At 59.4% G+C, this 21,855-nt stretch overlaps 4 protein-coding genes across 5 annotated transcripts in view; 3 read left to right on the top strand and 1 right to left on the bottom strand.

Annotated features, from left to right (window-relative positions):
• The first annotated feature begins 99 nt into the window (after window positions 1-99).
• nox5 (NADPH oxidase, EF-hand calcium binding domain 5) lies at window positions 100-5,852 on the top strand. The gene is made up of 17 exons (XM_086148744.1): window positions 100-179; window positions 722-869; window positions 950-1,100; window positions 1,170-1,380; window positions 1,455-1,692; window positions 1,775-1,928; window positions 2,165-2,337; window positions 3,289-3,471; window positions 3,539-3,671; window positions 3,749-3,888; window positions 3,965-4,144; window positions 4,217-4,261; window positions 4,327-4,451; window positions 4,529-4,613; window positions 4,698-4,797; window positions 5,146-5,312; window positions 5,418-5,852. Exons 2-17 carry the CDS (start codon window positions 750-752, stop codon window positions 5,547-5,549), a joined length of 2,337 nt encoding a protein of 778 aa, XP_086004870.1. The 5' UTR covers window positions 100-179; window positions 722-749; the 3' UTR covers window positions 5,550-5,852.
• A 618-nt stretch (window positions 5,853-6,470) lies between these two features.
• Window positions 6,471-17,279, top strand: ambra1b (autophagy/beclin-1 regulator 1b). Its single transcript, XM_086148989.1, has 18 exons — window positions 6,471-6,781; window positions 8,438-8,645; window positions 9,192-9,250; window positions 9,396-9,579; window positions 9,645-9,884; window positions 10,848-12,361; window positions 12,442-12,528; window positions 12,807-12,995; window positions 13,077-13,157; window positions 13,239-13,339; window positions 13,430-13,540; window positions 13,946-14,134; window positions 14,215-14,369; window positions 14,437-14,576; window positions 14,922-15,026; window positions 15,114-15,301; window positions 16,345-16,464; window positions 16,563-17,279. Exons 2-18 carry the CDS (start codon window positions 8,514-8,516, stop codon window positions 16,949-16,951), a joined length of 3,984 nt encoding a protein of 1,327 aa, XP_086005115.1. The 5' UTR covers window positions 6,471-6,781; window positions 8,438-8,513; the 3' UTR covers window positions 16,952-17,279.
• Window positions 17,280-18,621: 1,342 nt separating this feature from the next.
• On the top strand, window positions 18,622-20,842 carry chrm4b (cholinergic receptor, muscarinic 4b). The gene is made up of 2 exons (XM_086148911.1): window positions 18,622-18,756; window positions 19,488-20,842. Exon 2 carries the CDS (start codon window positions 19,544-19,546, stop codon window positions 20,840-20,842), a length of 1,299 nt encoding a protein of 432 aa, XP_086005037.1. The 5' UTR covers window positions 18,622-18,756; window positions 19,488-19,543.
• A 195-nt stretch (window positions 20,843-21,037) lies between these two features.
• The window catches only part of mdkb (midkine b), a 4,464-nt gene continuing 3,646 nt past the window's right edge, over window positions 21,038-21,855 (bottom strand). The window contains exons 4-5 of one of the 2 annotated variants that reach the window (XM_086148988.1): window positions 21,845-21,855; window positions 21,038-21,321 (exon numbers count right to left, since the gene is read on the bottom strand). The exon at window positions 21,845-21,855 is cut by the window's right edge and continues 148 nt beyond it. In XM_086148988.1, the coding sequence (XP_086005114.1) occupies window positions 21,308-21,321; window positions 21,845-21,855 (25 nt within the window). In that variant the 3' untranslated portion in view covers window positions 21,038-21,307. Of the gene's footprint in view, window positions 21,325-21,844 lie in introns of both variants that reach the window. The other variant, XM_086148987.1, reaches the window with a different exon arrangement.

The raw sequence follows: 21,855 nt of genomic DNA, 5'->3' as shown, positions 1-21,855 counted from the left end.
GTCCAGCTGACCATGAAGAGGAGGAGGAGAGGAAGGCGTGTCAGGAGGCTCTGCTGCAGGTAAGATAGTCTTCATCTCCAGGATGGACGTGCACGTCTCTGCGCGGGAAGCCGGTCCTGAAGGTCCCGGGGAAAAGGACGGGAAGTGAAGAAGCGACCGGCTGACGTTCAAACCCAAAGGTCTGACCGCCGAGCGGCCGCACGTCTGTGAGGCTTCACGTGAGGTCGGGAGTCCGAGCCGAGAGCCGGGTCAGAAAAGAGTGAATCTACTGGCGAAGCATCTGGAGATGGTTTCTGAGGACGAGGCGTGAGTGACGGTCGGCGCTTTCTTTCCTCCGCAAAGCTGATTGGAGGTCAAAGCGAGCGATCGGGAGGTCGAGCCGCTTCCGGCGGTGCAGGAGAACCGGGACGCGAGGACCGGCTTTACTTTGCCGGTGTTCAGGTGGCACGCCGCTCAGCGGATCTGTTTTTGGGGTGACCGCCGAGCGGGGAAAATCCGTTCTACCCAGCCGCCGCTCATTCACCGGGCTTGACGTCTCCATGGCGACGGCCCCCCGCCGTCGCAGGAGTCTATGAATAGCCCGCCGCCCCTGCGGGGCGTCCGCCGCCTTTCAGCTGTCGGTGAAGGCTGGCGCCGCCGGAGCCCCGCCCCCTCCCGGAGAGGAGGCTCTTCTCGGTGTGGGTCGTCGGTTCTAATTCTCGTTTGTGTCCCGGCGCCACAGTTTGCGGCGGCGGCGGCAGGAGGCGGCCATGAGCCTGGACGAGGACGCCCGCTGGCTGGAGTGGGTCACCCGCCAGTTTGAGAGCATCGCCGGCGACGACAAGGAGATCGACCTGGACGAGTTCAAGACGGCGCTGAAGGTCAAGGAGGTGAGCGGAGGGGGGAGGAGGGGGAGCCCGCCGCCGCCGCGTCACGTGACCCCCCGCCTGACCTCGCCGCGTCTCGCCAGTCGTTCTTCGCCGAGCGCTTCTTCGCCCTGTTCGACTCGGACGGCAGCAGCTCCATCAGCCTGGACGAGCTGCTGGAGGCCCTGGAGCTGCTGATCCACGGCAGCGAGACCGACAAGCTGCGCTTCCTCTTCCAGGTCTACGACGTGGACGGTCAGTGACACACACACACACACACACACACACGCCAAGAACAACAGGAAGTGACATCAGCGGCCGCAGGTAGCGGCTCCATCGACCCCGACGAGCTGCGCACGGTGCTGAAGTCGTGCCTGCGGGAGAGCGCCATCTCCCTGCCGGAGGAGAAGCTGGACGACCTGACGCTGGCGCTCTTCGAGTCGGCCGACAAGGACAACAGCGGCGCCATCACCTTCGAGGAGCTGAAGGCCGAGCTGGAGAACTTCCCCGAGGTCATGGAGAACCTCACCATCAGGTGAGGCCTCGGCGTCCGAGCGGCGCGCTCGGCGGCGGGCGGCGCTGACGTGCCCGGCTCTGCCGCCCCCCCAGCGCCGCCAACTGGCTGAAGCCTCCGGACCTGGACCAGAAGCGGCGGCGGACGCCCCGGTACCTGACCCGGGCCTACTGGCACAACAACAGCCGCAAGCTGCTCTTCCTGTGCGTCTACGCCGTCCTCAACCTGCTGCTCTTCGCCGGCGCCCTGCTGCAGCATCGCCACGGACACGCCTGGTTCATGGTGGCCAAGGGCTGCGGCCAGTGTCTCAACTTCAACTGCACCTTTGTCGTGGTAACGCAACCCGTGCGACTTCCCGCGGCGGCCGCGGCGGGCCGGCGAGGGCCCGTCGGTGAAGGAGCCCGTGTTCCCGCAGGTGCTGATGCTGCGGCGCTGCCTCACCTGGCTCAGGGCCACCTGGGTGGTCCGGGTTCTGCCTCTGGACCAGAACATCCTGCTGCACCAGATCGTGGGATACGCCATCCTCTGCTACACACTCGTGCACACCACCGCGCACGTGCTCAACTTTGGTACGACACACACACAGGTGCACACACACACACGTTTTTTCCTGTTCCAGCCCTTTAGAGCCTCTTCCTCCTCAAGGTGGGTCAGACGCCATGTTTGTAGTTCCAAAGCTTCTCCACCAGGAACCCTGTTTTGATCCCTGCATCCAACATTATGAACACACGTGACAGCCGTTGAGACAGGAAGTGTGTGTGTGTGTGTGTGTGTGTGTGTGTGTGTGTGTGTGTGTGGTGTGCAGTGCGTCTGGCAGAGACCAGCACCTTCAGCGTGTGGGAGTTCCTCCTGACCACCAGGCCTGGTATCGGCTGGGTGAGAGGAACGGCGTCTGTGACGGGCGTGGTTCTCCAGCTGGTCATCTGCCTGATGGTCCTCTGCTCCAGCACCTTCGTCCGCCGCAGTGGACACTTTGAGGTGACGGGACACACACCCACCTCCTGGACCAGTTCTAAGCAGGCTTCCTCTTCTTTTGGTCTTCTCCCTTCAGGATCTCCACAGTGAATCCACCTTCTCCATCTCACCCTATTCTCTGGATCCTCCTCTCTCACACCAATTACCTTCATATCCTCTCATGACGTCCATCCATCTTCTCTCTGGTCTTCCTCTGGACCTCCAATCCCAGCATCCGTCTGCCAATATCTTCACTCTCCTCCTCTGTCCATGACCCAACCACCTCTGACCTTCTCTCCAAAACATCTACCATGTGCTGTTCCTCTGACGGACTCCTTCCTGATCCTCTCCATCCCGGTCTCTCCCAAAGAGAACCTCAACATCTTCATCTCTGCGGCCTCCAGCTCTGCCTGCTGTCTTCAGGTCACTGTCAGTGTTTGTAGATCATCTCACCACCGTCTCCTCCACCTTTCCTTTCCTTCTGGCTGATAGTCTTCTCTTTCTTCGAACCCCTGACACTTTTCTCCCGCTTGAACCCGTCTCTCCACCTCTTCTCCACCCTCTTCTGCTGCTCTGGACCTTTGACCCTGCGTACCTGAAATCCTCCACCTTGATGATCTCCACTCTGTCGCCTCACCGTTCCACCCGGGTTCCTCTCATTTAAGTAGAAATGATGACACGGTTAGAGTTAGACGGTAAACAACAACCGTCTCTGTGTGCTGCAGGTAGAAGTCCAGAGTATTGTGTCGTAATACTTCAATGTCCGATCAATATCAAATAATTAGTGATTGGAAAAAAAAAACAACCTTTTGAAGGTGCGAGATGTTCCTGCGTGTTTGTCTCCCTCTAGTGGTCGCGGTGGGAACTGCAGCCACTAGAGGGAGACCGGAGGGAAAAATGACGACTCAGGAGAACTGATGATCACAACATGATCTAGTAGCAGTATAAAAGTGTGGTGGCGGTGGTGTCCTGCAGGTGTTCTACTGGTCCCACCTGTCCTACGTCTGGGTCTGGTCCCTGCTCATGGTCCACTGCGCCAACTTCTGGAAGTGGTTCCTGGTCCCCGGCCTGGTTTTCCTGCTGGAGAAGATCGTGGGCATCGCCGTGTCCCGCATGGGGGGGCTGTACATCGTGGAGGTCAACCTGCTGCCCTCCAAGGTGACCCCCGACCTCCGACCCGCCCGTCCCGTCCTCTCCCGGACACTGACGGTCCACGTCCGCTCAGGTGACCCACCTGGTGATCAGGCGGCCGCAGTTCTTCCACTTCAAGCCCGGAGATTACGTCTACATCAACATCCCCGAGATCGCCAAGTACGAGTGGCACCCCTTCACCATCAGCAGCGCCCCGGAGCAGCCAGGTCCGTCCCGCCCCGACGCCGCCTCGCGCCGGCGCGACAGACGTGCGCTGACGGTCCGGGTGACCTTTGACCCTCAGACAGCCTGTGGCTTCACATCCGCTCCATGGGCCAGTGGACCAACCGGCTGTACGAGTACTTCAGGCGGCCCGACGGCCAGGCGCCCGGCCCCCGCAGGCTGGCGGCCAGCCTGAGGACCAGGAAGCTGCTAAAAGCCCGGGTGGGTCCCGGTCCCGGTCCCGGTCCCGGACCCGGACCCTCGGACCCGGACCGACGCCCCTCCCGTCTCTCCCCAGAACAACCTCTTCGGACCCGCCGGCTGTAACGGCGGCGTGGCGTCCAACGAGGATGACGCCGTGGAGCTGACCATGTACCGGGACAGCGGCGGAGCGGCGGAGCCCCGCCCACAGGGGGCGGAGCCTCCCCAGGACGAGCCCGGACCGGCGGAGCGCGGCGAGGCTCCGCCCCTCAGAGAGGTGACCGGCGGCGTGGCGTCCTCCCGCGGGTCCAAACACCGGCGCCGCTGACCGCCTCTGTCTCTCCCGCAGGGTTCTGCCAAGTTGGCGGAGAACCACCGCTTCTGCAACATCAAGGTGAGAAGCAGAAGGTGAAGGTTCTGCCCCGGAGGAGTCCTAACCGCCCCGCCTCTCGCCATCAGTGCTACGTGGACGGGCCGTACGGGACCCCGACCCGGCAGATCTTCGCCTCCGAGCACGCCGTTCTGATCGGGGCGGGGATCGGGATCACGCCCTTCGCCTCCATCCTGCAGAGCATCATGTACAGGTGACCGGCGCCGCCCGCCGACGCCGGGGGGTCCGGCCGGCACGCCGTCCCCCTCACGCCGCCGTCTTTGTCTCCAGGTACCGGAGGAGGAAGCAGAACTGCCCGAACTGCAACTACTCCTGGTGCGAGAACATCAAGGACAGCGAGATGAGGCTGCGCAAAGTACCCCGACCTTCTTCCAGCTCTCAGAGAACCTCCTCCGCCCGCGGCCTCTTTTAACCGCTCTCGCCGGCTCCGCCCCCCCAGGTGGACTTCATCTGGATCAACCGAGACCAGAAGTCGTTCGAGTGGTTCGTCAGTTTGCTGACCAAGCTGGAGATGGACCAGGCCGACGAGGAGCCCGAGGGTGAGGGGGAACACGGGGTTCTCCGGAGAAGGTGGAGTCCGACACTTTCCTCTCTTTTTCGTTCTCCTTGTCGCGTCTCCGGTCCGGGTCGGGGTTCTCGGGCTCCCGGTGGGGAACCTTAATGGCCACCGGGCCGGTTTAGTGCCTTCAAGATGGTTCGGCTTTCTCGCTGAAGCGGGGGGTCCGTCTCACCAGAGGGGGTCAACTCTGAGCGTCCCTTGGAGTCATGTGACCAGTTAAGGTCAGATGAAGGTCAGGTGACGAGGAAGTTCAATCTACCCGATCACTTCGAGCCGCTCACACGCTGTCCCAGAACCAGAACCTCCGCCTGACCCCTCTTTGTCTCAGGTCGCTTCCTGGAGATGCACATGTACATGACCTCGGCGCTCAGCAAGAACGACATGAAGGCCATCGGCCTGCAGATGGCCCTGGACCTGCTGGCCAAGAAGGAAAAGAGGGACTCCATCACCGGGCTGAGGACCAGGACCCAACCGGGCCGACCCGAGTGGGGGAAGGTGAGGCCGGGGGGGTGCACGACGACGTCCGCAAAGAATTACATCTACGGTCGTCACGTCGACGGCGGCTCGGGGCGGGAATGACCCGGAGCTGGTGTGTGTCAGGTGTTCCAGAAGGTGTCGGAGGAGAAGAAGGGGAAGGTCCACGTGTTCTACTGCGGCGCTCCGGCCCTGGCCAAGGTCATCAAGGCTCACTGCGAACACTTCGGCTTCAACTTCTACAAGGAGAACTTCTGAGAACGTGTGTGTGTGTGTGTGTGTGTGTGTGTGTGTGTGTGTGTGCATCAAGTGGTGGTTTCTCTCCCAGCAGCTCCATGACAACCTCCATGTTGCGTTGCCATGTTTTCTGCCATGATTGGCTGCGTCATATATGCACTGGCGTTCTGGTACCACCGGTGGTCCTGGTCTTACCGGTGGTCCTGGTCCTACCACTGGTCCTGGTCCTACCACTGGTCCTGGTCCCACCTGTGTCTGTGGTGGTCTGTATTTCCTATCTGATCCCTCTGTGTCGTTTCCCTTATTAAAGGCAAATCGTTGAACGTGTTTATTGTTGTTTAATGGTTTTTCTTGAGCGCGTCGATGGAATGAATCCGTGCTTCGTCATCGTGAGATGTTGCAGATGTTCATCTGAGTGAGTCCTGTGTTGGTGGTGGAATCTCACACTCTGGATGCCAGAAGGTTCTCGGTGGAGCTGTTTTTGAACTGGAAACTATCAATATCTCCCGGCGAACAGTTGCGGAGTCCCGCCGGAGCCTCCGGATGCTGAGCCTCCCGGCGGGGCGTGGAGCTCCGCGGGGGTTTGGAGCCGAAGAGGAGCCGGGGAGGAGCCGAGGTTCTCGCCTCGGAGCGGCGGAGCGTCCAGACATGGAGCGTCTCCTCGCCAGGAGAGGAGACACCCAGGGCGGGTAGTCAATCCCAGAGAACCGCTCACCGTCGATTCCGCCATTTGATTTCCCCCCAAAATGTGCCGGCGCTCCGGCTCACGGCCCGGGGGACAGCGGCTGTCCGGAGGTGTCGCGGAGCAGGAGCGGAGGACCGGGGAGGGAGCGGGGAGGGAGCGGGGAAGGAGCGGGGATGTGGCCGATGACGGGGCTCCGCTGGCGGCGGGTTCGATGAGCCGCACTCGGCGCTCCGCTCATAAGCCTGCGTGTGGCTAGCGGCTAGCGGCTAGCTAGTTACGCAGTAGCCGTTCTGCGTCGGCAGCTAGTAAAACATTGGACCGATGCCTTAAAAATCGGCGTTCTCCGCCTCCCAGACCCGCGGTTTGAATGTCGCCCTTCCGCCTAAGTTGACACTCTTCCCCCGGGTAGCAGCCAACCGCCGATGTTCGGCCCATACATTTTTTTATCAGGAGCGGCCACATTTTCCGTCCTGGCCGAAGAAGCTAACTAGCTAGCGCAGCTAGTGTTACCGGAGCTCGTTAGCCACCGCGATGAAGACTCAGCCGGAGAGCGAGTCGCGGAAGAAAGGTAGGCCACGGCGGTCCCTTCCGCCAAAACGTCGTCTTTAATTTACGTTATGGGCGGTTTAATCCAAATATGACCGCAACATGCGACAAAACGCCGGTCGTTCTGCGGTGAATGCGGCGGAGGAGCGCTAGCTCGCTACATCCCGAGCGGGCTAAGAATGTCGCCGCCGTTAGCTTTAACCGACGGCGTCGGAAAGGACACCCAGCGCGGCCAAAGCCTCCCGGTTCGGTTCCGACCGGGGTTCGGGCTTCCAGCCGTCGAAGGTCTCCGTCGGTTTCCGCCGGATTTCCTCCGGGAGGCGCAGGTCGTGCGGGGGGAGGCGGGCTAATCTAAGCCGCTAGCTGGGAATGAATAAGACCCGTCGTTCGAAGCTGCTGGTATTTATTTTGGCGTGTCTGAAATCTGGAGGCGTCATTTTCACCGGACACCTTCAACCCTGCGGCTTTTCCACATCGGCTCTTATTTTACAAAGCTCAACCCGGAGCTCTTTGTTCAAGCTACACCACGGCGGTGAGCAGAGAACAATCCCAGCTGTTGTCAGGATTTCAGGCCGAACGCAGTGCAGGATGTAGACGGCTCCATGGATCCTCAGGGAGATGCTGCTCCCCCTGCCCCCCCCGGGATGTAGACCTCCTCCCCGGGGTCGCCTGGCAGGTTCTGCTGTCTCTCCAGCCTGGGATGCAAACTGCACCCCGAATCCTCGGGAAAAATGGGCTCCCTCCCCAAGTCGGCGACAGCCCGGGCCCTGGACGGTCAGGGAAATGCTGCGGTGCTCCTTGACCCGGCACTGGACTCCTCTGGAAGAGGGGTTCGGATCCACCGGGATGAGCTGGAAGGTCATGGATCCTGGTTCCCCACTGATGGTGTTCACAGGACGCTGACCGGACGCGCGACGGGCTGCTCTGAACACCCAAGGACACTCCGTCCATTTTGTCCGATCGGTAAAAATAACAGCAATAATAAAGTCCGCTTCCAAAGAACGACATGTTCTGAATTGACATGACAGAGTATAATTCGGTGTCTGTTCAGTGGGCAGTGATTTAGGGGCAGATTAGAAACGGGAGCGGTTTAATCGCTGGCCGTTAGACGTCGGGCCGAGCGTGTTGGGGTTCTGGACGGGTTCCCCCGCTGGGCGGGAGTCACCTTTGAGTTTATTCAGAAGATCCAGAGAGGAAACTGGAGAAGAACCCCTCAGTGATTTTAGTCTTCCTGACCCAACTGACCCAGACCACAACCGGAGAGGCTGGGATCCGGGCTGCCAGACCCACATCTGGACCCTGTTCTACCACACACACACACACACACACACACACACACACACACACACACGGTGGGGCTCGGCGTGTGAGGCTGCGGGTCTATTAATGTTCACCCCGATGCTTCACTCAGCAGGTTCTCAGCTGACAGACAGCTGATCTCACCCTCAGCGTCTCCTCAACGTTCTGTCAACGTTCCCAACGTCCCTGCTGGAGGGAGGTGGAACCCCCACCTCCCCCACCCCCACATGAAAGTCTCAGATTCGAATGCGGCGGCCATCTTGGTCGTGTTCTCTTGATGATAACGTGTGTGTGTGTGTGAGGTATTCGGCGGGCCCGTGACCTCTGACGTTCCAGATGTTCCTCTTCGAGTCACGTGACCTTCTGCCTCCGCCTCCAGCCTAGGCTCTGCATGGCGACGGAGCGGCGGCGGCCGGAGTGAGCAGCCAAGCAGCCAACCGCGGCGGGCGGGCGCCATGGCGTCCCGTCAGAGGAACTCTGTGCGGATCCTGTCCAGTCGGGAGCGTGGCTCGCTCACCTGCGGCTCCCAGCGCCTCCTGCAGCTGCTGGTGGAGGAGAAGGTCCGCTGGATGAAGTGGCAGAGTCAGGTGAGACCCACACACACACACACACACACACACACACACACACACACACACACACACACACACACACACACACACACACACACACACATACAGTCAGAGCAGAGAAGACCTGTGGAGGAACTGGTCCAGAGAGGACGTCACCTCTGCAGTGCTTCTGGAGGTTCTCCAGATGTAGCAGCCTCTGGTCTCCTTGCAGCTTCCTCAGCGGGGAATATCCTCACCATGTGGTTATCAATCCACTCCTCTTCAATAACGCAATTACTTCAAATATATCTATTCAGGTTGTTGTCAACAATATGTCACCATGGCAACTGGCCGCCCCCTTCCATTCTGGTCTGATGTAGTACCCATGTTGTCCACCGGGTGGCGCTGTGGTACCAGCTGTCAGGTCTTTCTTAGTCACCGTGGTGAAGAACGCTGGGGGTCCTTGGGTTCACACATCCCACCATACACACACACACACACACACACACACACACACACACACACACACTGCTGTCTTAAGGCCTTGATCAATCAGTAACCTCCCCCTTGTGTTTTCCACAGAAAGTGGAGCTGCCGGACAGCCCTCGCTCAACCTTCCTGCTGGCCTTCAGCCCTGACAGGTGGCGCGCACACACACACACACACACACACACACACACACACACACACACACACACACACACACGTTCTGCTCCTCTTTGGACCTTCAGTGGTGGCGCAGAGGCGTGTGGCTCCACCCCTCTCATGCCTTTCCGCCTCCTGCAGGACCCTGATGGCCTCCACCCACGTCAACCACAACATCTACATCACAGAGGTGAAGACTGGAAAGTGCCTCCACTCCCTGGTGGGCCACCGGAGGACCCCCTGGTGCGTGACCTTTCACCCCACCATCCCCGGCCTGGTGGCTTCCGGGTGCCTTGACGGCGAGGTCCGGATCTGGGACCTGCACGTGAGTGTTGCGCACGTCTGCGCTCGCGGCGGTACGGGTCGGCGCTGACGCGGTGTGTCCCGCAGGGCGGCAGCGAGAGCTGGTTCACGGAGAGCAACGTGGCCATCGCCTCGCTGGCGTTCCACCCGACGGCGCAGCTGCTGCTCATCGCCACCAACAACGAGTTGCACTTCTGGGACTGGAGCCGGCCCGAGCCCTTCGCCGCCGTCAAGACGGGCAGCGACACCGAGCGGGTCCGTCTGGTGCGATTCGACCCGCTGGGACACAACCTGCTGACGGCCATCGTCAATCCGTCCAATCAGCAGGTAGGGGCGGTTCTCTCCGCGGGGAGGGGGGGGGGGGGGGGGGGGGGGCTGTTTCTGTTTGTTTGTTTGTTTGTTTGTTTAGAAGTTTATTAGGACAGTGTACAAATACATGAAGCACAGAGGCAGAGATGTTTGTTCCAGATTGTAGCTCATAGCTCATTTCCATCTGTAGTCCTGGACAATACAAATATAAAACTGTATAAAATAGACAATATATAGAAAATATACAGATAGGCAATAAAATAACCATACAATATATAAACAGGCAATAAAATATGTATTTTGCAAGTTGAAAGTGCTATTGTGATATTGTTACTTTGGTCATCTGGGGGCCGTCAGATGTGACCCAGAAGGGAAACATCTGATGGTAAAATATTGTTAGCGTTAGCATGTTTGGTGCTCCAGAATCTAATTTTTAACGGGCCGTGTAAAGGTGTGAAAATCAGTCATGTTCTTCAGATTGTCTGGAAGCCCATTCCATTCTTTTATGGCTTTACAGGAAAAGGCAGATTGAGAAAAGGCAGAGTTTCTTTTAGGAACATTGCAGTCTCCTCTAGACACCGACCTTAGCACTGGACTTGTGAGTCGGAGCGAGGCTTGATGAAGGTCCTAAGAGGATCTTAAGAGGAGGTGGGGCGGCGTTATGGAAGATTTTGTGGACCAGACGGATATCAGAGTACCTGATCAAGTTGTCAAAACTTAATAATTTATATTTCCCAAGATATGGCAATGATGGTAGTGCCTTGGTTTTTTATCAAGAATTTTCAGGGCTTGATTATGTAAAGATCTCAGAGATTTTAGGGTTGTTAGGTGAACCTGAGACCAGGATGATATGCAATATAAAATGTGGGATATGATCACGGCATCAAGGTAGGACTTTGCAGCTTCTACTGATAGCACGTTAGCCGTCCGGCGTTAGCTGATAGCTGTCCGGCGGCGCCGTCACTCCCTGTGTGCTTGCAGAACGAGGAGGACTCGGAGGTTCCCATGGACAGCGTGGAGATGCCTCACTTCCGCCAGCGCTCTTTCCTGCCGTCGCAGCCGGTCCGCCGAACCCCCATCCTGCACAACTTCCTGCACATCCTGTCGTCCCGCAGCCCCGGGGCCCAGATGAGCGCCGAGCAGCCGCGGCCCCTGGTGGAGCCCGCGAGCGGCGTCGGGGAGGCTCCCAGCGTGCCCCTGGCCCAGTACCCGGGCCCCGAGCGCGGCCCCTGCTACCCGGGCTGCACGCAGCACCTGGGCTTGGTTTGCCTCTGCAGCCGCTGCTCCGTCAACCGGACCCCCTCCCTGGGGGGCGACGGCGCCGCGCCCGCGCCCTCCTCGGACCCCCAGCCCGCCCCCGCCTCCACCTTTTCCTCGGCCCGCACGGAGCCCAGGCAGCCTTCGGAGCGGGCGTCGGCCTTCACCTCGGTGTACTACGGCGCCGGATCGGCCGCCGGCGCCTCCGACCCGCACTCCGCCTCCAGGCCGGGGGCGGACTGGACCCGCAACCTGCTGAGCATGAGGGAGGGCGGGGCGGGCCCGGCCGTGCTGCCCCCCCGGACCTCCTCCTCCTCCTCCATCAGCCTGCTCTCGGTGCTGCGCCAGCAGGACGGCTCCTCCCACTCCCCGGTGTACACCTCGGCCACCGAGGGCCGCGGCTTCCCCCAGCAGGGGGAGTCGGGGTCCCGGGACGGGGCCAGCACCAGCAGCGGCCACCACCCCTTCTGGGACGGCTCCCGCGGCAACACGGCCTCCTTCCGCAACGTGCTGCAGTGCAACCTCAGCCGCTACTTCCTGGAGTTCGACCGCATGCAGGACCTGGAGCCCCCGCTGGGGGGCGGCGGGGCCGGCGTGCCGGACGGGGGCCCCGAGCAGAACCAGGAGCTGCTCAATAACAACATGGACCCGGACAGACCCGGCCCCTCCGCCTCCTCCGCCTCCTCCTCCTCTTCGGCCGCCCCCACCATCATCCACTACCAGCCCCCGCTGCCCCCGCCCTCCTCCCACAGCCTGGAGAACAATGTCCCCCCTCCCTCGTCCAGGGGCCACCTGAACCGCTGCCGGGCCTGCCACAACCTGCTCACCTTCAACCATGACTCCCAGCGCTGGGAGCGCACCAACCCCACCTCCTCCACCTCGGCGTCCGGGCCGGAGCCCCCCGCCCCCGCCCCCTCCTTCCCCCCGTCCGCCTCCCCCTGGCAGCCGGACGAGGCCAGAAGGACGCTGGAGGGCCAGACCCAGGAGAGGAGGGGCCCCCCGGAGCCCGGCGAGCAGCCCCCCCCGCCGGCGGGCGCGGGAACCGGAGCCGTGGCCTTCCCTTTAGCCCCCCCCTCCGGCCAGCCCGGCGAGCAGACGGTGGGTCTGGTCTACAACCAGGACACGGCGCAGTGGGAGAGGGTGTACCGGCAGGCCACCGCCGGCCGGGCCGCCGAGACACCGGAGGCCTTAAGCCAAGAAATGCCTGTCGACCCCCCGGACGAAGACTCGCTGAGGAGGTACCCGAGGCGTCCGCTCGCCCCGTCGCATGAAGATCCGCGCCCACGTCCCGATCCAACCTTGTGTTTGTGTCCCGCAGGCGACTGCTAGAATCATCCCTCTTGTCCTTGTCCCGCTACGACGTGTCGGGATCCAGAGACCATCCCATCTACCCCGACCCGGCCAGGTACGGCGGCAGGCCTCGCTTAGCACTCAGCCTGGTAGACTGGCAGGCTTCAGGTAGGCCAGCAGCTTTCACTCAGACCTGCCCAGCCAGAGCGCCTGCAGGTCTGCACAGGGTCTTTGGATCTGCCGGGGGTCTTTGGGTCTACTCGGGGTCTTTGGGTCTGCTCGGGGACTTTGGGCCCGCTAGAAGGCTTATGCTAGCATGATGGACCAGCTGGTCCATCCTGAAGCGTCGGTGCCTTGACTTAGTCTTCTTGGTCCCTGTGCTGCGTGGTGCAGACTGTCCCCGGCCGCCTACTACGCCCAGAGGATGATCCAGTATCTGTCCAGAAGGGACAGCATCCGCCAGCGGTCGCTGCGCTACCAACAGAACCGCCTGCGGGCCATGTCCTCCTCCTCCTCCGACGGGCCCGCGGGAGCTCCCTCGGGCTCTGTGGACGGCGCCGACGTGGACTTCGAGGAGCTGGAGTGAGTTGCGGCATCGCGGCGCCGTCCTTCATCCCGCCGTCGGTCGGACGCCGCGCCTCACCCTCGCCTTTTCTCTTCCAGCGACAACGGCGAGCGGGTCAGACACAGGACGCCGCGCAACGCCCGCATGTCGGCGCCCTCGCTGGGCCGCTTCGTCCCACGGTCAGTCGGGGAACCCGTCGGGGAACCGCGAGGTTCTTTGGGAGAGAGAACGTCAACCCTCTCTGCTCTTTGGTCCTCCAGACGCTTCCTGTTGCCCGAGTACCTGCCCTACGCCGGCATCTTCCACGAGAGGGGACAGCCTGGGCTCGCCACACACTCCTCTGTCAACAGAGTGCTGGCCGGTACACACACACACACACACACACACTCATGCCCTCACACACACACACACACACACACGGACTGATGCGTGGTCTTTGTCCCGCCTCCAGGCGCCTCCATCGGCGATGGCCAGTCGGCGGTGGCCAGTAACATCGCCAACACCACCTACCGCCTGCAGTGGTGGGACTTCACCAAGTTCGACCTGCCCGAGATCAGCAACGGTACGGCCGGTCGTCACGGCGACCGACACCCACACAGTTCTACCCCCAGAAAACGACGGTTTGAAAATGGAGCTCATTTCATATTAGACTGAAACCACCAAGGAGCTCCACTGAACGCCACAGGAGGTCTTTCCTACCTGAGGCTATCAGACTTTTTAATTCCTCTTCCTTTAGCCGCAGGGAATCTTCAAATCTTTGTACTTAAGACCTGAAAACACTGATAGCCTTTTAACCTTGACACTTTATATTTTATTGTATTTCTTATTCTCCCTCCTTCCTACTATTATCTATTATTGTTATGTTTTTGCTTGAAACTCTGGCACAACAACTTCCTTCGGGATAAATAAAGTTGTTCTCATCTCATTTCCTCCTTTCAAATCTCAACGTGCATGCGTACGTGCGCAGCCTCGGTGAACGTCCTGGTGCCAAACTGTAAGATCTACAACGACGCCAGCTGTGACATCTCCGCGGACGGGCAGCTGCTGGCCGTCTTCATCCCCAGCAGCCAGCGGGGCTTCCCCGACGAGGGCATCCTGGCCATCTACTCCCTGGCCCCCCACAACCTGGGGGAGATGCTCTACACCAAGAGATTCGGTACGGACCCTCAGTAATCCCGTTACTCCCGCCGTCCCCGCCTCCCGTACGAGCGCCGCTGACGTCCCGTGTCGTCTCAGGTCCGAACGCCATCTCCGTCAGCCTTTCCCCGATGGGCTGCTACGTCATGGTGGGCCTGGCCTCCCGCCGCATCCTGCTGCACCCCACCACCGACCACATGGTGGCGCAAGTCTTCCGCCTGCAGCAGCCGTACGGCGGGGAGACCTCCATCAGGGTGAGCGATCGGCCACGGGCGGCGACCGCCGGCGGCGGCCCGCTCTGACGCGTCTCCCGTGTTCCAGATGGTCTTCAACGTGGTCTACCCCATGGTCCCGGACCAGCGGCGCCACGTCAGCATCAACTCGGCCCGCTGGCTGCCCGACCCCGGCATGGGCCTCGCCTACGGGACCAACAAGGGGGACCTGGTCATCTGCCGCCCCGTGTGAGTGTCTCCGACGCCCTCCACCACGGACGCCAGATCAGGAAGTCCCGCTCGGAATGAGGAGAAGAGGTGTCGGGTCCGAGGAGCGGTCAGTCAGGAGGCCGGCGTCCTGACGCCGTGATGACATTATCTTAATGCTCCCTGGAGCAGGAAGCTCCAATTAGCGCCGCTAACGAGCGCCTTGTCTCTGGGATTCCACGAACTCCGGCCTCCCCCTCTGCACACACTTCCTGCGTGGATGTCAATTAACTCTGTCTTGATGTGTGTGTGTGTGTGTGTGTGTGTGTGTGTGTGTGTGCGCACATGTGTGATGTCGAGTAACTCTGTGTGTGTGTGTGTGCTCAGGTTCTACCGCAGCGATGGGGAGAGTCCGGCCGAGTCCAACAGCGAGCCTTTATTCTCCGTCAACAACAGCGGGACCAGCCGGACCCGCGGGTCGGACCGGCCCGGGTGAGGCCCCGGCACGGGAACCGGATCGATGCGGGTTCGGCTCCCGTGGCGTTTTAACCCTCCGCCCGTTCTGGCGTCCGTCCGCAGGCTGAACCGCTCCGGCTGGCGTCTGGACCGAGACATGGGCCTGATGAACGCCATCGGCCTGCAGCCCCGCCACCCCGCCCCCTCGGTGACCTCGCAGGGCACCCAGACGCCCATCGTCCAGCTGCAGAACGCCGAGACGCAGACGGAGCGGGAGCTTCCGGAAGCCGGCACCTCGCAGCCCGACACCGGTGAGAAGCCCTCTACCGGCGGTGGAGCAACCGGCGCTGGTTCGCCGGCCGTCGGACCCGTCGCTGTTCAGCCAAGTTTAGACTGACCATCACCGTCTGAGTCCAGTCAGAACATCGACAGCAGGTTGAAGCGGACCAGATGTTCACACACACCATCGCTTTAACCAGATGTTAGACTCTACCAGAGCTTCTCGATTATTTTCTGTTACGCCTCCCGAGAGAAGAAGAAAACAATTTGTGCCCCCCCACTCTCTGCTGCCATTATAAATATCATCTGTCTCTAAAATTGTTATAAGTACACCTCTGCATTAAATTGTATCCTTATTAACATTTATGAAAACAAAAAAGAAAGCCGTATAATTCAACTTACAACAAAGAATAACTTTACTAACATTGTTTTTAGTCTGTGGCAGAAAAGATTTGAAGTGTCAAGTTTCCTCGTCTGCCATTGTAGTCACAATGTAGCCGAGCGCTACGTACGCTTCGTCATATTTCCTCGTCTTCGCTTTCGGGCGACTTTCTTTTGTCTCGTTATCTTCTTCTCTCTCCGCCTTCTTTTCATCCCCGTTAAAAAAATGTTCACGTCGTCTCTCGAGGGTTCGTTTACAGCACTTCATATCGCCTGCTCGGTTCAAAAACCCCTACACCGTAGAGCTAATACTCCCTGCGCACACTCTGACAGTGAGAGCCACTGCCAACTACTGTAGTGGATGTGCAGTTACACTTTATTCCAGTACGGCAAAAAAAGGATGTTCCCCAGGGTCACACGTGCCCCCCTGGGGTTTGAGAAGGACTGGACCAGACCCTTGACCGTCAACCAGATGGTAGAGCGCACCATTAAAAGTCGGACGACACCAGACGCGAGCCTGTACCGGACCCAGTACCGAACCCAGTACCGAACCCTGTACTGAACCCTGTACCGGACCCAGTACCGAACCCTGTACCGAACCCTGTACCGGACCATGTGTGACCCTGTATGAGACTAATGTCTCCCTCAGGACCTTCCTGGGCATCAGTCTGGATCTCACTCTGGTTCCTTGCAGGTGTTCCTGCCGAGGCTCCGCCCCCCGGCCAGCAGGACAGCGGTCAGCCCGAAGGCGCCCCTGGGGGCAGGGAGGGCGGGGGGCCCGAGGCGCCGACGGAGGGGACCTCCACCAGCACCGGTGACCTTTGACCTCCCGACCTCGCAAATGCGGTCTAAGCACCGGCTCCACAAGCTGAAAGTGTGTGTGTGTGTGTGTGTGTGTGTGTGTGTGCGCAGACTCCGGGGAGCTGGTGTCCGGCGAGGACGCTCTGGCTCGGATCCGGCGTCTGATCGCGGAGGGTGGGATGACGGCGGTGGTGCAGCGCGAGCAGAGCACCACCATGGCGTCCATGGGCGGCTTCGGCAACAACATCATCGTCAGCCATCGCATCCACCGCGGCTCCCAGACGGGCCCCGGGGCCCAGCGGCCCCCCGACGCCGGCCCCGGCCCCTCCCCTCTCCCGTACCCTCGGCCCGGCCCGCCCGGCCCCTGGGTCCCCGCCGCCGCGGACGCCGCGTCGGACGGGCCCGCCGCCGAGGAGGGCTCGCCGTCGGACCCTCCCTCCTCGTCCCTGCGCCTGTCTTCCCCCGCCTCCTCCCCCCCCGGCGACCCGCACAGCAGGTAGTCCCCCTCCGGGGAAGGTCCCGGAAGCCTTACGTCACACGGAGGTGCTGCTGCTCCCCCCCCCCCCCCCCCCCCCCCACGCAAGAAGGGACCGCCCCCCCGCCGTGCACATCTTCTGCACTTAAACTGAACCGCCATCATTCCGCGGCAGGAAGGGCTTTACTTGAAGGGAGCGCCGCTCCTCGCCGCCCCCTGCCGGATGACACGGTTCCTGTCTGTCAAAGTGCCATGGCGGCGGCGGAGGGGGCGAGGGGGCGGGGCTTATCTCTGAACGTTTACTCCGACGTGCCGCGTTCGGTGCCATGTGACGTGATTGAAGTGTAAATCAGCACCACTTGATCTGCAGCCTGTTTGTGTTTCTCTGGACGTGGACGCGTGAAGGCCGCCAGGAGGCGGGGCTCCGGGGAGGAGGCGGGGCTCCGGGGAGGAGGCGGGGCTCCGGGGAAGAGGCGGGGCTCCGGGGAGGAGGCGGGGCTCCGGGAGGCTATGATGCTCGCATTCATGACGCTGACCAATCGTCACAACTGAACTCTTGACGCCGCCGTGCAAATCGAGACTTTTACTTTCTTTGTGAAGGCCAGAGGGGAGAGGAACCATTTCCTGTGTGTGTGTGTGAACTGTGTGCATGTGACAGGTGTGTGTGTGTGCGTGTGTACATGTGACAGGTGTGTGTGTATGTATGTGTGTGTGCGTGTGTGGGCGTGCATCGCTTTGTCAGGCAGCCAGTCCATATCTTTGGTTTTAAAGCATCGTTGCCACAGCAACCAAACAGGAAGTAGCCCGTCACTAATCTAATGTGTGTTGGCCAAGGGGGCGGGGCCAGAACAATGACATCATGTCTGATGGTCCAATCACAGAGCAGCTCCTCTGGTGACATCAGCTCTTCTTCCCTACGTTTGGTAGCAATCGTTTCTTCTCGATGTTGATGTTTACGTTCCGATCTCACACACACACACACACACACACACACACACACACACCGCACTGCTCTGCCTGAAAAGCGGTGCCCCTTGTGAACACACACCCTGACTCCCTACAAGTGTGTGTGCGTGTGTGGGTGGGTGTGAACTGCGTGCATGTGACACGTGTGTGTGTGTGTGTGTGTGTGTGTGTGTGTGTGTGTGTGTGTGTCTGCCCCCCCCATCAGTCTAAAACTTGAATATTTCCCTCTGGGCCTGTGTCAGACTGTACAGCTCGGACCCGTTTTTAACTTTATTTGTGATTCGGTGTGAGTGTGTGTGTGTGTGTGTGTATGGGGGCGGGGGGTTCAAAGGGCGGGGCGGGTGACGGACCTAACGACTTACAGATGAGTCCTGCGGTTGAGGTTTGGTTTCTATGGTGACCTGACTGAAGCTCCTCCTGGCTTTACTTGATCATGAACATGGAGGCGCTTGTGTGTGTGTGTGTGTGTGTGTGCGTGTGTGTGTGTGTGCGTGCGTGTCAGAGCGGGTACGAGCGTCTGACATCATTAACGAGCTCTGAGAGTTTTGTCATCAGCTGATGTTTGTGGTCGAACACACACTCAGGTAGCCGCTTAGATTCTCAGCTAATAAATAATTTATCCTGACAGTTCGGCGTCGGGCCTGTTCTTGTGAAAACCCTCTTTGGACCTTCAGCTTGTGGACGGAGGTCCTCAAACCTGCAGCGGCTCATTCCATTCTTCTGAGAGACGCCGATGGTCCCGGTGTGTGTTTCCTCCCTCCGACCCCCCCCAGGCTGTGACATCACAACCTGGGAGGAGAAAACAGGCTGCAGCTTCTGCAGGAGCAGAAACCTGGAGGAGGACTTGAAGGAGGCTGCACACAGGTAGGACATGCTGCCGGTGTGTGTGTGTGTGTGTGTGTGTGTGTGTGTGTGTGTGTGTGTGTGTGTGTGTGTGTGTGTGTGTGTGTGTGTGTGTGTGTGTGTGTGTGTGTGTGTGTGTGTGTGTGTGTGTGTGTGTGTGTGTGTCACTAAATCTGATCTGTTCATCTGCTTACTATAACGTGCAAAATAAAACAATAAAATCCTTTTTTTGTGAATTTCCGCAAATTTCCCTGGAAAAACTCATGACAACTTTATTGATTGTCCAAAGAAGAATTCCTGTGTTTTAAATATATAGTTTATAAGAAATAGAAATATCAATATGGATAAAATAGCACATTTATTTATTTTAGTACTTGGCTTAATCATCTAAATTATGATTTGTTTTTGTTTTTTTGTCTTTTATCCACATCTTTTTTCTGGTCTGATTTCCCAGTGTTTCTGTTACTAGAATTAGTATAATTATTGATTCCTGGTCTTTCTAAAGTGATTGATCGAAGCGGAAGTTGAGAGAATCGATCAGGCCAGAAGGTGGTTCTGTCGCCCTCTAGTGGCGCTGACGGGAACTGCAGCATTTTTGCTCTATTGTTTCATATTTTCAATATTTATTTTCGAAAATAGCGGAAAAACTATCATTTATTTTAGTCAGAAAAAGCAAATATTAAGAAATATTAATATCTTGAATATTTAAAAAAATATTAAAGAAATATTTAATTTATTTTGTCAATGGTTAGAATTCACCGCATTCCCAAAGAAATCCTCCGACTACTTTATAAGCCGTGATGACGTCATGGCGGTGACCTCACAGCAACCACTGCTCCGTCTGCAGGGAATCATGAGCGAAGGACCCGACGCCAACGCCTCCTGGCTCCGCCCCCGCGGCAACGCCACCTGCACCGACCACGACGACGACCCGCTCGCCGCCGCTCGGCTGGTCCTCATGATGGCGGCGAGCAGCTCCCTGAGCGCCGTCACGGTGCTGGGCAACCTGCTGGTCATCCTGTCGGTCAAGGTGAACCGGCGCCTGCGGACGGTCAACAACTACTTCCTGCTGAGCCTGGCGGCGGCCGACCTGCTGGTGGGCGCCGTCTCGGTCAACCTGTACGCGCTGTACGTGGCCCGGGGCTCGTGGCCGCTGGGCGCCGCCGCCTGCGACCTGTGGCTGGTGCTGGACTACGTGGCGGGCGGCGCCTCGGTGCTGAACCTGCTGATCATCGGCCTGGACCGCTTCCTGTGCCTGACCCGCCCCCTCAGCTACCCGGCGTGGCGGTCGGGCCGCACGGCGTGCCTCATGATCGCCGCCGCCTGGCTGCTGTCGCTGGCGCTGTGGGCGCCCGCCATCCTGTGCTGGCAGACGGCGGGGGGGCGGCGGCTGGTCCGCGACGGCGAGTGTTACACCCAGCTGCTCGCCAGCCCGGGCGCCACCCTCGCCACCACGCTGCCCTCCTTCTACCTGCCGGCGCTCGCCATGATGGGGCTGTACGGCCGCGTGTCCGCCGCCAGCCGGCGCCGCCTCTGCCCGCGGCGCCCCGGGCGGGACGCGCCACGGGACTTCCTGTTGAAGCTGGGCGGCGAGGCTGCGTCGGCGTCCTGCGCGCCACCGCGCACCCGCCCGGCCGCTGGCGACACCTCCGAGGCCGACGCATCGACGCCTGTCCCGCGCGCCGCAGATGAATCCTCGTCGGCCGGCGAGCGGCGCCGCCGCGCCTCTGCGACCTTCTCTGGAACCTCCTCCGGAACCTTCTCCGGAGCCTCCTGCTCTCTGGAGCTGAGGCGGCGCCGGCTGGCGGCGAGGGAGCGGCGCGTCACCAGGACCATCCTCGCCGTCCTCCTCGCTTTCCTCGTCACCTGGACGCCGCACAACGTCATGGCGGTGGTGGCCGCCTTCTGCCACGCGTGCGTCCCGGGCGCCTGCTGGACGGCCGGCTACTGGCTCTGCTACGTCAACAGCGCCGTCAACCCCGGCTGCTACGCGCTCTGCAGCGCCACCTTCAGGAAGACCTTCTGCAGCCTGCTGCGCTGCCGCCGCCGCCGCCATGGCGAGCTGAGCTGGCGCCTGCCGCCACTTCCTGTCTGCTCGCAGAGCTAGTCTCAGGAAGGGAAACCACGTCGGAGGACGGCGCTCAGAACGGCACGCCTTCCCACGGCGGCCAGCGGGAGGCCACGCAGGACATCTCCTCACCCTTTGAGAAGGTCAAAGGTCACAAAGACTCCATGTTGAAATCACGGATCCCTTCGATCGCACTGGTTTCACACCGAATGAACAAACACAACTTTGGACCAAAACATTTTAATTTTCAGAAAGGAAACTACAGAAAGTTCAAACGACACGTGTCTCGTCTTTGAGCTCCAGAGGACGAAGATGTTAAACTGTTAAGCTACCCGCTAGTCCAGATTACTGCTCATTAACCAGAGGGAGGATCCACAGGAACATCCAGCCAGGTGGACCAGGAGGACCAGGAGGACCAGGAGGACCAGGTGGACCAGGTGGACCAGGTGGACCAGGAGGACCAGGAGGACCAGGAGGACCAGGGTTCTTCTTGCCTGGCCAGCATCACTTGGACTTCTCTTCTGAAGGAGGGTTTGTTTCATTCCAGACAAAGAAGTGTAAATACAATCTGATAAGACATTAATGACTGTTAAATGTAATTAACAAGTGTTAATTGTACACTCATGCTATTGTGTAATTATAATTGAAAGAGTGTAATTACAACATTAAATGCTGATTCAGTGTAATTACATGAATGATCTCTGTGTAATTATAATGTGAAACAGTGTAATTACGTTATTTTTAAGGTGTAATTACAGCATTAAACACTGATTCGGTGTAAATAGTCACAATTTGTGTGGTTCTAAACCAGTGTAATTGCAATATTAAACGTGTCCAATGTTAATTGTGTAATTACGGTGTAATTACAGTAATGCTCTCATGTTATTACAATGTGAAACAGTGTAATTACATTGTAATTACAAGTTAGTTTTTGTCTTACGTGTGAAACTGAGGTCAAATAAAAAAACGCAAACGGTTGCCGGGTGTCAGCCGGCCGCGCCGGGGGCGGGGCCAGGGGCGGGGTCAGGGGCGGGGCCTCACCTCGGCTCCTC

Source organism: Fistularia commersonii, chromosome 7, assembly GCF_037954325.1.
Source record: "Fistularia commersonii isolate RoL2024-O1a breed Wild chromosome 7, RoL_Fcom_v1.0, whole genome shotgun sequence".
Taxonomy (NCBI): domain Eukaryota; kingdom Metazoa; phylum Chordata; class Actinopteri; order Syngnathiformes; family Fistulariidae; genus Fistularia; species Fistularia commersonii.
The sequence above is the reverse complement of the archived record's forward strand: the minus strand, read 5'-3'. Positions and strand labels throughout refer to the sequence as shown.

Bases quoted from the DNA above. Each gene is read 5' to 3' on its own strand.
- nox5 (XM_086148744.1), top strand. From the start codon at position 750: ATGAGCCTGGACGAGGACGCCCGCTGGCTGGAGTGGGTCACCCGCCAG. The intron at 3,889-3,964 runs GTGGGTCCCGGT...GTCTCTCCCCAG, and splicing joins GGAAGCTGCTAAAAGCCCGG to AACAACCTCTTCGGACCCGC. The intron at 4,145-4,216 runs GTGACCGGCGGC...TCTCTCCCGCAG, and splicing joins AGGCTCCGCCCCTCAGAGAG to GGTTCTGCCAAGTTGGCGGA.
- ambra1b (XM_086148989.1), top strand. From the start codon at position 8,514: ATGGCGTCCCGTCAGAGGAACTCTGTGCGGATCCTGTCCAGTCGGGAG. The intron at 12,996-13,076 runs GTGAGTTGCGGC...TTTCTCTTCCAG, and splicing joins GTGGACTTCGAGGAGCTGGA to CGACAACGGCGAGCGGGTCA. The intron at 15,302-16,344 runs GTGAGAAGCCCT...GGTTCCTTGCAG, and splicing joins CACCTCGCAGCCCGACACCG to GTGTTCCTGCCGAGGCTCCG.
- chrm4b (XM_086148911.1), top strand. From the start codon at position 19,544: ATGGCGGTGACCTCACAGCAACCACTGCTCCGTCTGCAGGGAATCATG.